The following is a 12,531-nucleotide window of genomic DNA, read 5'->3' as shown; positions in this document are numbered from 1 at the left end:
CAATCATGTCATCAATCCTGGTTATGTTCATTAGCGTAGCAAACACAGTAAATCAACTATCCCGTTTTCCAGGTTTGGGCACGTTCTGCATATAGCGGATTTAAAACCCTAACCTTGGATAGAAACCCTAACCCTGCCTTTAAACCTCAATTTGAAACCCTTACACTTGTTTGAAACCCAAATTTGAAACACTAATTCTCGTTTGAAACCATAACTTTCACTTGAAACCCTAATTTGAAACACTAACCTAAATTTGTAATCCTAATTTTAAACCCTCACCCTTTGCTACTAACCTCACTTGAAGAAAATCCTTTTTACAAACCAAAGGTTCTGATTTCTCCTTGCGACGCTGACGTTAATGTGTTTTCCGTGCCGTTGTGTTCCAGGGGACGACTTTTCCATCATCCAACAGGAAATCTTCATGGTGAAGGAATGCATGCACCACAACATCGTGGCCTACTTCGGGAGCTACCTCTGGTGAGCGTGCCACCAGATTTAGTGTTCAACACGTTGTGGTTTTAAGGGGCTTTGAGTCCAGCGGCGGGAAGTCACATGCTAATTGGTGAGTCACAGTATATTCAGGCTCCGCCACAGGGGCCGCCTCTGTGCGACAGGAAGTACAGCCGCTCCCGACTTCCAGCAGGTTTGACAGGAGTTCTCTGATAGCGTCACATCATTCGGGCATATAAAAACACTTTGATTTAAAAAAAAATTGTGTGATACCGCCTATGGAGACGCTTACTGAATTCTCCAAATTGTCCATAGGTGTGAATGTGAGTGTGAATGGTTGTTTGTCTGTGATTGGTTAGTGACCAGTTCAGGGTGTACCCTGACTCTCGCCCAAAGTCAGCTGAGATAGATGCCAGCTCACCCGTGCGACCCTAGTGAGGATAAGCGGCTCAGAAGATGGATGGATGTTTTTATTCTATTTTTTAAATAATTGGTTAATTAATTGTAATTACACTAATTATAAAACAAAACAATGTACAAATTATACAGAGTTATTTTGTTATAAACTAAACTACATATACTTCGCTTTTTCTTGATTATTTTTTTTTTAAACACTTCATCTACAAATGACGTGGCCCAACTGTCCATTTTAAAAATCAAATGTGTCCCTGGGCACGAATGTTTGCCCAGCCCTGGTGTACATCGTGCTCTCATTTTCAAAAATGCATTGTTATGAGGTGTTGTATTGTAAATGTATGAAACTGACTCAATAATTTCCTGTGCTCCGCTCAGTCGAGAGAAGCTGTGGATATGCATGGAATACTGCGGTGGGGGATCCCTGCAGGATATTTATCATGGTGAACATTTTTTTTTTTTTTTAAACCATTAACAGATGTGTGTTTCCTGCACTGCACTCACAGAAATATCTCCAATGTGTTACAGTGACAGGTCCTCTGTCGGAGATGCAAATTGCGTACGTCTGCCGGGAGACTATACAGGTGATTTGCCTCCCCCTTTTTTGTTGTTGTTAAATTGTTTTTATTTTTTATTTATTTTTTTTGTTTTTGTAATCTCTAAAATCATTTATTCACTTGTTCATAATGATGATGATCATGACTTGCGTTTTACAGGGTTTGGGATACCTGCACACAAAGGGCAAAATGCATCGTGATATTAAGGTACACACAAACACACAGTAGTACATATGTATGTTGTTTCTTTAAATAGCGTGGCCTAGAGAGTGCCTTGTAGCTTGCTCCTGCACGGCTCCAGCAGTGGGGACTGAGGAGAGCTTACCTAAGCAGTGAGAGCTGAGCAGACGCGGTGCATACTTTTCCACGTTTCTTAATAGCGCATTCACTTACACGTTACACTTTCTTGGGATCCATACTGTGGGGTAATATACAGGAAATTAAACAAATATACCTGAAATTCATGATGCTGTGTGAGAGAAAGCATAAGTGAGCATTCAGTGTGGAAGTCACAAAGCATATTTAGTGAACCCAAGCATATTTGTAAGAAAAATTTGATTGTAAACTGATTTGGACTTGAGCTGTGGAGAGCCTGAAGCTCACTGGTAAGTCAAGGCAGCAAGATCGGCCTATCTCGAAAAACTTGGAAATCAGGAAGTTCATTAGTCAAGGTATCATCGTTGTTTTTTTTTCTTCAAAAAATTGAACTGAGAATTTTTGACCACCAGAAGTTGGTTTTAATTTTTTTTGTGTCAGAAGTATTCATACTTCCTTACTTCCCACAACTGAGCCGACTGCCGCATTTCTCCTCCCTCCGGGCCTCTCATGTTATCATAGGAGGGTTGGCGGCGCACATGCGTATTATCTCTGCCAGTCTTTGCGCAGCGAGCCCTTCCTCTTTCCTCCGTTTGCAGGATGCTACCACAGAGGCCGCCAAAAGAACCGGCTCGCTCACCGGATGGTCTACGAATGTGGCGTGATACGTCTTACGCACGGAATAACCCTCGGGTGTGTTTGTGTTGTGTTTTTAGGGCGCCAACATACTTCTGACAAACGACGGAGACGTCAAGTTGGGTAAGCGGCTCTTGCGCGTCTTCATTCCTCAGCTGTCTGCAGCTGGTTTCGCAACACTGAAAACCCCTGTGTGTGTGTTGTGCATACATGTTATTTTGTGCACGTGGATATACATTTTTTTGTGCATTTTGTGCATGTGTTTTGCATGTGTGTGTGCGTGCTTGTGCGCACGCGTATTATTTTATGCACGTTGATTTTTGTGTGCGTTTGCCTGTTTGTGGTGCGTTTGGTTGTGCGTGTTTTGTTTGTCATGTTGTGCGTTTTATCGGTTTGTGTGCGTGTTGTGTGGGTGTTGTGCGCATTTTGTCTTTCGTGCGTGTGTTGTGCGTTTCATGTATGCTTGTTTGCTTCATTATGTGCGTACGTGTGTCTGTGTGTGTGTGTGTGTGTGTACAGCCGACTTTGGCGTCGCAGCAAAAATAACAGCCACCATCGCCAAGAGAAAGTCCTTCATCGGGACACCTTACTGGTGAGTACGTTTACAGCGAGGCATTTAGAAAAGTAGCTTCAGAAAGAAGCTCAAGTCGCCGATTCCCGTCCTGATGGTTGTGCAGGATGGCTCCGGAAGTGGCTGCGGTGGAGAAGAACGGCGGCTACAACCAGCTGTGCGACATCTGGGCGGTGGGCATCACGTCCATCGAGCTGGCCGAGTTGCAGCCCCCCATGTTTGACCTGCACCCCATGAGGTATACAGTGACCAACAAAAGAGAACGCAACATTGTATTTTGAAACACGAAAATGTTCAACCAAACCATATAATAACTAACGAAAGGCCGCCAGCCTAATGCCGACATATAATACAAATCATTGCGCAAGGGCTGAAGGAGATTAGCATATTTGTTAGGGTATTTAAAAACCTTGAAAAAAACTTTTAAACACACCTGTACATAATCACTTTAATACAGCAACGCATTACTGCAACTTACCTAACTTTGTGGCTTATTTGATGTCGTTCTGGTTATTTCAAATATACAAGGGAGTATTACAACCATGCTGAAAAGAATAAAATGGTAAAATTACACGAAAAACTTAATACAGGAAGTCCTCGATTTGCAAACGAGTTCCGTTCCTACGCTGGCGACGTAACACGAATTTACGCGTAAGTCGGATTTCACCGTTAAACTCGAAATTTATGGCGAAATACTTCTGTTCCAGGTATTGTCCCAGGTGATTGTGACAGCAAGCTCAGTGTGTGGGTTTGTGCGTCTGTGTGAGTGAGACGGGACTGCGCAGGCATCTGGACTGTGAAGGAGGAAGGAGTGCGCGCCGGTGCGACTGTGTACAGTAGCGTGTAGTGACGGCGACCGGGGAAGAGTAGCGATTAGCGGAGGACCCGTTGACGTCGAATGTGCAGAGGAGCTAATAAAGCCATTAAAGCAGCAAATCGGTGCTTCGTGCCTTTATTGTTGCCGCCACCCAGCTCAGCTGTGGAACGAGAGAAGGGAGTTAACCCCTGCGTCTGCCGACCACGGTCAGGTGACCGTAGCAGGAAAGGTTAACACTTCGTATAAAGAAACTAAAATACATTAAAATAAAAAAATAAGATGCTGTACTTACCATTACTGGTGAGAGTGTGAATAAAGGAGGGCGAAAAAGGCAAAGATAATCCCGGCGCACAAACACAGACAAGCACTCTGCACTAGCTAAGCAGAAACACTATGGTGCTGGCGGATGAGGCACGGGCGTCGTAAAGTCGAAACGTCGTAGGTCGAGTACGTCGTAACTCGAGGAATTCCTGTATTCTTCTTAATATTGCATGGGAAAAAATGGTGAAATGACTCACAGGTCAAATTCCATTGCCTATTAATTGAGTAATATTTAAACATTTATGGTTAAAATAATACACTAAATCCATTTTTATTCTCTATGTATTAGACATTTATAACTCCTTTCATAGGATTTTATAGCTCCTTTTGTACTGCTTGTTCCAGTTTGTTTTCCTATGTTTAAGGTACTGATGCGGGATGGGGTATTGAAGTCAACCCACAAATTTTCTGACTTTGTTGCCCAATATCATTTGCCTAATAGCATAATTACTTAAGTCAGTTTAAATTTACTGTCACAGTGTCAATAAAAACTAGCAATGTAATTGTAACAAACAAAAAAAATTCTGTGTAGAATTTATCATCCAGGTCATAGTGGTCCACATAGGTTGGACCGAGGAAATTGTCTTCTTTTTGTTGAATTTACTGTTTATCTTATTTTCCAAAAATGTTAACAAAATTACATTTGCGAAAATGCTATTCTGCTAACGATATCAGAGGTAGATCACCGGCAAGGTGGAGCAGAATACTGCGACCAGAGTTTGACGTTAAACACCCGAGACTCCCTTCTCACCCTCGTTTTGTGTCAGAAACAACTGTCGTTGATACTGATGTTGCGACGCATCTAATGATCCAAATGTAGGATGCCACAACAGCTGTGTGAACGCATACTACGGACACCGTTACCGTTATGCCTCTTATACGCCAATTTATTCCAAATCTAATGGTGACAGTCTGATCCCCTGTTTCTTTAGGGCCTTGTTTCTTATGTCAAAGAGCAGCTTCCAGCCGCCCAAGCTAAAAGACAAAAACAAATGGTGAGTGGCCACTCTTACACTGTGTTCTGTATAAGCCTTCCTTGGAGGATGAGGTTGTGACATTTTGTTTGCTTTTGTATCTGCAGGTCTGCTGCTTTCCACAACTTTGTCAAAGTGTCCCTGACCAAAAACCCCAAGAAGAGACCCACAGCAGAGAAACTCCTTTCGGTAATCGAATGCTTCCTTTTTGTAGCGATACTTGCTTCACCGTCTCCACCTAACTTCGTGGTTCCGCGCAGCACGTGTATGTGGCGCAGACGGGCTTGACGAGGCGGCTTGCTGTTGACCTCCTGGACAGGATGAACAACCCCGACAACCATCAGCATTACAGCGAGGCGGACGACGACGACCTCGAGGTAAAGCTACAGACACATTTGCAGACGTAAATGTGAATGAACCCTCCTGGTAGGTTTGTTTGTGAAAACTCACTCAAACCTTTTTTTCCATAAAAACTACATTTTGGAATACAGTGGTGCCTTGAGATACAAGTGACCTTAGTTTGTCACAAACTCTCATTTGCACGATTTTGTAATTTTTTTTAATCCATACTTATTTTGCATGTTAAATTAGTTCAAAATAATGGTAATTTGCACCCAAAAAAATATAGAAATTGGACATTTCTTCCATCTTCTAGCACCAGAAAAAAGATCTTATGTATTTTTTTATTTGATTAGGTTTTTGTTTTTTGTAAACATCTATTGGTACCACACAATACCAGGAGGGTTAAAAATGGTGGTAAACAAAGTACCTGCCCCCTGTTAGATTTTGTCTAGTGAACCAGACTTTCCTGCTTAGGCTGAAGTGGTATGAATCAACAAAGGAAAACAAAGACAGAGAAAAAAATTGGTTTAATATTGTTATATAAATGCAAACCTGTGTACTTTTGTAAATAGTACTATAGATACAAAAGAAATGTCATCCTCACAGTGATGATTTATGGCAGATATTATAAGCTGCTGAACATGTTTATTGAGATTAGCACTGTTACACAAAAGCTCTTGCCAAATGCAAGCATGAAACTGGTTTGTGTAATGGCTTATTATGCTGTGTACACACATGGCACATTTCATCCAAATCAGATAAGATGAGAAAATGGGGCTGGGCGATTATTCAATTTTATAGATTTTTGCATGCGTCTTCCATATTTCAAAGCTCGTCCATGGCTGCAAACTGAGTAGTTAGACCATAGTCAGACTTGCCAACTTAGACACTTTTCCAACCCCTCAAGTGACTGTTTTTTAAAAAAGTGACTAGCAAGTTTAATTCCTGCCAAGAAACACACATGTGCTGAATCATTTTCACATTGTGTTCCGTATGATGAGAAAGGAGAATCAGTCAGTCGCACTGATCTTTGCCAAAGGTATGGTGGCCATTCATACAGCATGTTGCAAAAGTAGGGATTGAGCCACAAATTGAAACCTTACCAAAAAGCAAAACTTGTTTACGTTTTCTGTAAACTAGGGGGGGGGGGGGGGGGGGGGATTATGGATGTGTATTCTTGCTACACCAGAAAAAAAATAAAAATTCAATATCACATTATATATATTAAAATTTCATGTTATAATTTGATAAATTTTATGTTATCAAAAAGCCTGTTTTCTCCACTTTTGTCAGACGCACTGTTTTTAGTGAAACCAACCCACGTTCTAGTGCTGATTACTAAAGAACAGAAATATGTAGAAACAAACTGTTTTTAATGGTATAAGAAGAGAGTATTATTGCTCTTGATAGGTTGGGTCCTTATATTGTCACAGAATATGATATTCTGTGGGTCTTGAAAGATGAATCAAAATGCTCTAAAACGGCTGGCCATATAGGGAACTCTCCTTTGAAAATGGCTGGCAGTCAATGAGTTAATGTGGGAAAAGTTTTGAAATGATTTACCATGCTCTTTTTTTTTTTTTACATCACAAAAACCTGGCATTTGAAAAGGGGTGTGTAGACTTTTTATATTCACTTTTTTTTTTTCTTTATGACTAGACGAAACAAAATGCAAAGAAAAACACACCAGAGTATCAATGTGACAAACTGTGCCCAATCTGTTCCGCAGCCCCTCTCTGTGGTCCGACACACCATCCGCTCCACCAACAAGCATGCCCGGGCCGAGAGGACGCGCTCTGAGATGGCCTGTAAGTAGGCAAAAAAAAAAGTCCCCAAATCCATCACCAACCCACCCGCATACCTTCACTTGTTAGCAGCCCAGCTGTTTAGGTCACTAGAGGTCCCACTACCGCTCATTCTGCACTGGCATTGTTCCAGACCACAGCGCGTGCGCGTGTGTGTGGGTGTGAGAATAGCACAATAGAACCTAGATGGACATCTTTGTCTCTGATCCCGCGCTCCATTCTGCGTGATTTAGCACCCCCATGCACACACCCCTTCCTCAATGTGTCTTTCTCACCTTGAAGCAAACAATGGGACAGAGCAAGGAGGGCCGCGATCCCCTCAAGGGAGCCAAGCAGGTCAGTGGCGGCATAGCGAGACGACGCGTGTTTGTGTCTTGTAACTTCCACGCCCACACTATCGTGTGGTCTTGTTGTGACATGTAAACTCTCCTCCCTAAAAAATGTGTGTGGCTCTCTGACAAGACTGACAGAAATAGCATTGTTTCACCTTCGACTAATGGGATCCTAACGTTTGACTCATACCTGACTCAGCACTTTCTCTTGCTTTTTTTGTTTTGTTGTTGACACTGCAGTAGAGTTGACTCATGGTTTGGAACACTCAATTTTTTTCCATCTAACCTTGCTTATATTGGATCTTCAATACTGAGATAAATGTGAGATTTTAGTATTTCCTGAGATCTGGTTAGTGTTGAGGCCTCATGATAAGTCAATGAAGCACAAGTTTTTTTTTCTTTTTAGGTCTGTCTGTAGTCAATCTGCTGTTTTTGGGATGAACCCAAAGCCTCAACGCAGAGATCCTGCAAAGTTTCCACAGTCGCGCTGAGCCATTTATCCTTCTGCAAATTTCATACAAAACCCAGCAAATTGCTATGTTCGCTTTCACACAGTTATGCGCCAAGGCTAACGCTAGCCTACACAGAGATCCTTCTGTAACAGAATATATTACACTGAGACCCTGTAATAACTGTAACGTTTATCCGCCTATGCCTTCTACTCAGAACCTGGCAAAAGTGGGATGATTTCACCACTGTGTGTTCACACAAATCTCTTTGTACAGAACAGTGACACTGAAAAGAGACACACAAAACCCCCTCACAAATAGTATCGCCCAGCATTTGTCACAGCTCTGATGCTACCACTGAAGGCAGAAAAAAATCCTGTGTTGGCTTCATCCTTCCATTATATGTCTGCCGTTTACACTGATCAGGGGTACACAGTGTGAAAGGGGCTTAAAAAAATGCATATGAGATGTAATAGAAAAACCAGCGTTTATTCAATTTTATGTTTTCAAAAATAATCCAGCAAAGGTGGGATGCACTCATTGCTGAATCCGCCTTACACCCGTCCATCAAACCGCCTGTTATGGCTCTGATACACGCTTCGTATGCATCCCCTTCTTCGTCCTCTCATTCCGTTCAGTGAAGTTTATAGATATTTTCAAGTTTGTAAACAACAGGCGCTGCCAGGACACTAGGTGTTGTTTGGTGTTGCACTGCCAGATATGCTCCAAAGATTTTTTCAAATTCCCTTTAGAAAAAATCACGATGAATCTAGTGGAACCTGTGGGTAAGGAGGAGCTTTGCGCTGGCGAGGCTCCTTTAGAGAGCCTCATTGGCAGCGGTGACTGGCTTGACAGCTGTTATACCGATACCCCAAAAAAGTCAGGAACACAGAACTGGTGAAAGGCAGTTGAACGCCATATCTTCACAATTCAGTACTACATAGTTCTCAGTCTTCTTAACATTTTCACCAATTATCTTCAAATATGTATAATGCATTTAGAAACAAATGTATTAATATGCTTTACAAGCACTTGTACTATGTCTGAATTTCCACCACATTTTTGTATCACCTTACCTCTTCAAAAAATAAATTTACCTTACGTAACATCTTTTTGACTGACGGTAGAGAAGAAGGCTAAAATGATCATTCAAGCCATTAACCCTATTTTCTCAATCGCTCAGGTTTGGTCCAATGACATAAAAGGGTTTGTTTACTAGTGGTGCCATCTGTGCTCGCTTGAGCTTTTGCGACTTGGAAGTACGTGTGACGCCATGGTAAAAAGGTCTATACAGAACAGTGACATGGAAAATGATAACATAAGAGGCTGTGATTTACAGGCAGTGTGAAAGGGACTAATGTTGAGTTTCCGGTATCGTTCGTGTTGATCACTGATGCTCTCTTGTGTCAAAGGTAAGCAGGTCACCATTAAAAAGCATCTTATTTTCGTTGGTAGTCGACAAGCTGCAGTTTGAACCGCCGCTGCGGAAGGAAACAGAGGCCCATTCGGAAATGGTGAGGATCAAAAGGCATATAATGGCGCCGACGTGCAGGTGTATCAAGCCGCTGCTATTTCTGCTTGTGTGTTTCCACAGGATGTGAGTAAAGATAATGACTTCCCGTCCCCCTGGAGCCCCTTTGCCGAGGGAGGAATAACAGCCAGGTAAGCCCTAGGGAACCATCGTCAAGGCAACTGCTCTGTTTGCACCTTTTTAATTTGGCTTTGTCTCCCCCATGCACGTCCACAATGAAGTGTTTAAACTCATGATTGCTTGACTCACTGATTCTTAATGAGCATGAACTCCCCCCTGCTTGCTGTATGTTTCTTTACTTTTTATTGCAAGTAAGCAGGCTCCTTCTTACGTCTCCCTTTTGCTTTGCTTGTCTTTCTCCGTCTCTCCCCCCCCCCCTCTTTTGCCCGTCGGCCTGTCTCGTCTCTCACCTCGTTCCCCCCCCCCCACCGAAGGAGTCTCCTCAAAAGCGTTGAGGACGAGTTGTTCCAACGGTAACGCTCAACACTTGTTGCTTGTGTTCAACTGTAGTGTGCATCCATTAGTCCACACACTTACTCCCAATTCACTGTGACATCTTCCAACTGTAACCAGCTAGATGCTAGTTTAAATAGCACACAAGCAGCTTGTGTTGTTTGTCATTGCAAACGCCCCAATAAAATTTAAATCAGGTGAATAAAGTGTAGACGATGCCAACCCTTCTGGTTTTCCCAGGAGAATTAAGTACAACTGCGGACATTACGGATCTCTAAAAGGCTGGAAGTATAATGCAAATTGCACTATTCTGATATAACTTTATATAAAAAAAATAATTCTGACGGTCTTAGGGCTGGACGATTAATCGATTTTGATTAATTTTAGTTTATTTGTCGGCATTTAAAAAAAAAAAAAAATGTTTTATGTAGGAGTGTTTTTAACAGCTTTCGTAGTTCAAAGCGCGTCCCCGCTGACATGCACTGCTGACATTAACAACAGGGCTGCGAACAGAGAGCAAGTCAACAAAAGCAGAGTGAGTATTACCAAATTAGCAATTAAGTCACTATATTTTGTGGTGGGTACAGGTAACCCACGGTATGGTCCGGAACTTGGTGGTGGTGGTTCTATTCAACACTGAAACAGATATTTGCCCACACTGGAGATTTGAATAAAGCTGGTATTCCCTCAAATTTCCATTACGCTTTACTGCATCTGTGAGCTGCACTTTGAAGCAGGATAAAGTAACAACTGTGAGCGGGTGAACACACAACTGGTATGTGCACATTAATTCAGAATATATGCATTCTGTGTGGCAGGAGAACACATGACGTGCAAAGGAAGGATCTAGTAGCTGTCCGTTATATCATTGCACTGGTTGCTGTGAGGGTTGGCATCACTGGACTGACTACCTTGTAACATTTCCCTCCCCAAAAATGTGGACACCCCCATACCCCTCTCCCGACAGCATTTATTTTATGACCCTTATTAATTAACCCTCAACGTTGGTCCCGGAACGCCACCGAGGAGTGTAACCTCTCATTCTGCTTCACCTGTTTACTCGCTGCAGGGGACACGTCGCTCACCTGCAGGACGCTTTTGGCGAAGTGGAACTGTGAGGAAACGCTTGCGTTTAATCACTGGCTGCGGCAGTACACGCATACACACACGCACACACCACACAGCCTTAATGAGAGTGAGGCATCAAAAATTCAAACATTTAGTACTGTCATTTGCTTTCATGTAGCTAGAAAAAGGGAAGCCAAAGCTGCACTTGCATTATCTACTTAAAAGAAAAACTACAACCTCAATTATAAAGACATTGATATATTGATTCCCTTGGACAAACTGTATCTGATCTCATTCAATTGTGCAGGTTTAGCTAACACTGAGGCCGGCTTGTATATTCAAATGACGTCGTTTATTGAGGTCCTAATTTATTCTTCGCCCCACCCATTTCAGATCCACACTCAAGCCAGGATATCCTCCTCCTCGGCCCCCGAAGGTAAGCGCCGATTACAAACCACCATTCCACAAATAGTGTCCGACAAGCTAATAGACGTCAGCTGTGTCATCACAGAAGACAAGTGCCTCCCACAAACAGTATTCAAATGTGTTAGGAAGAGGGGGGGGAATTTATTTGTCTGCCTCCACGCTCGTCTTTTTAGTCTTAAACTGCTGTGCCCATTTGCCAACCAAAACAGCAGCACCTACAGAGAACTTGAGAAAAATCTCATGGCACACCACCAAACAAAAAAGCCACAAAAAGTATACACAGTGGAACCTCAATTTTTACGGACTAAGAGGGGGATGGGCCGTCTGTTAAAGGCGTTTGTCCTTTGATTTGAAGCACATTTTGTGGCCTAAATACACCCAGCACAGTACAAAAGTATGGTTAAAAAAATTTAATTTTGAATGTTTGAAAAGTTTTAAAGTTGCCTAAGCTTACCTTCAACACTGCTGGGATGGTCTAATACTGCCATAAAAGTGCTGTGATCGCTGATGCTTGGGAGAGGTGATAATGGCGTGCTGGCGGCGAGTCGATTTCGAGAGTCGCGAGGTTGCCGCGATTCCTTTTCCCACCTCCGTTACGATTGGATGCCATAGAGAAGGGAGATGACACAAAGAGTAAACAACAGCCATAGATATGAATAGGTTGATACGACACGCACCTTTTGAGCTGTGCGCCAGTAGCGACGCTAAGCTAATGTCCATGCGTTGCATTTAATGGGAATGTCGCCTCTGCCAACATGACCGTCACATAGGCACTTCGGTTAGCCATATGTAGTCTTCGTCCGAGTGACAACAGCGGCACGACGCAGAAATACAGGTACCAGTTGCTGTCTGGCGATTGCACCAGTAAACAACAGTGGCCAATTCTGGAACTAATGGACTTTGCTACAAGAGGGCGTTTTGAGATCCAACCGGACACTCCCCCCCATCTTCAGTCCGTTAAAGCCTAAGTCCGTTGGTTCCAGGTTCGTTAAGTCAAAGTTCCACTGTACGCTAAAGTAATAATGTCATCTTTTTTTACTCACTAATTTATTTAATCCGTGCGAAATCTG

General features: G+C 42.6%; 2 protein-coding genes across 8 annotated transcripts in view; one reads left to right on the top strand and one right to left on the bottom strand.

Annotated features, from left to right (window-relative positions):
* Positions 1 to 399, bottom strand: part of atl1 (atlastin GTPase 1) — a 22,707-nt gene extending 22,308 nt beyond the window's left edge. The window contains exon 1 of the transcript XR_009791632.1: positions 294 to 399. The gene's annotated coding sequence lies outside the window, so the exon portion shown is untranslated. The remainder of the gene's footprint in view (positions 1 to 293) is intronic.
* Positions 1 to 12,531, top strand: part of map4k5 (mitogen-activated protein kinase kinase kinase kinase 5) — a 41,979-nt gene that overhangs the window by 11,425 nt on the left and 18,023 nt on the right. Inside the window, exons 4-20 of one of the 7 annotated variants that reach the window (XM_061796078.1) lie at positions 387 to 477; positions 1,243 to 1,307; positions 1,393 to 1,448; positions 1,581 to 1,628; positions 2,453 to 2,495; positions 2,892 to 2,964; positions 3,050 to 3,181; positions 5,014 to 5,076; positions 5,163 to 5,244; positions 5,316 to 5,432; positions 7,127 to 7,205; positions 7,485 to 7,538; positions 9,439 to 9,497; positions 9,578 to 9,645; positions 9,949 to 9,987; positions 11,037 to 11,081; positions 11,429 to 11,471. In XM_061796078.1, coding sequence (XP_061652062.1) covers positions 387 to 477; positions 1,243 to 1,307; positions 1,393 to 1,448; positions 1,581 to 1,628; positions 2,453 to 2,495; positions 2,892 to 2,964; positions 3,050 to 3,181; positions 5,014 to 5,076; positions 5,163 to 5,244; positions 5,316 to 5,432; positions 7,127 to 7,205; positions 7,485 to 7,538; positions 9,439 to 9,497; positions 9,578 to 9,645; positions 9,949 to 9,987; positions 11,037 to 11,081; positions 11,429 to 11,471 — 1,157 coding nt within the window. The remainder of the gene's footprint in view (positions 1 to 386; positions 478 to 1,242; positions 1,308 to 1,392; positions 1,449 to 1,580; positions 1,629 to 2,452; positions 2,496 to 2,891; positions 2,965 to 3,049; positions 3,182 to 5,013; positions 5,077 to 5,162; positions 5,245 to 5,315; positions 5,433 to 7,126; positions 7,206 to 7,484; positions 7,539 to 9,438; positions 9,498 to 9,577; positions 9,646 to 9,948; positions 9,988 to 11,036; positions 11,082 to 11,428; positions 11,472 to 12,531) is intronic. The other 6 variants (XM_061796079.1, XM_061796080.1, XM_061796081.1 and 3 more) reach the window with 6 other exon arrangements.

Source organism: Phyllopteryx taeniolatus, chromosome 13 (genome assembly GCF_024500385.1).
Source record: "Phyllopteryx taeniolatus isolate TA_2022b chromosome 13, UOR_Ptae_1.2, whole genome shotgun sequence".
In the NCBI taxonomy this organism is placed as follows: domain Eukaryota; kingdom Metazoa; phylum Chordata; class Actinopteri; order Syngnathiformes; family Syngnathidae; genus Phyllopteryx; species Phyllopteryx taeniolatus.
Note: the sequence above shows the minus strand (reverse complement) of the source record. Positions and strands in the feature narration are given on the sequence as shown.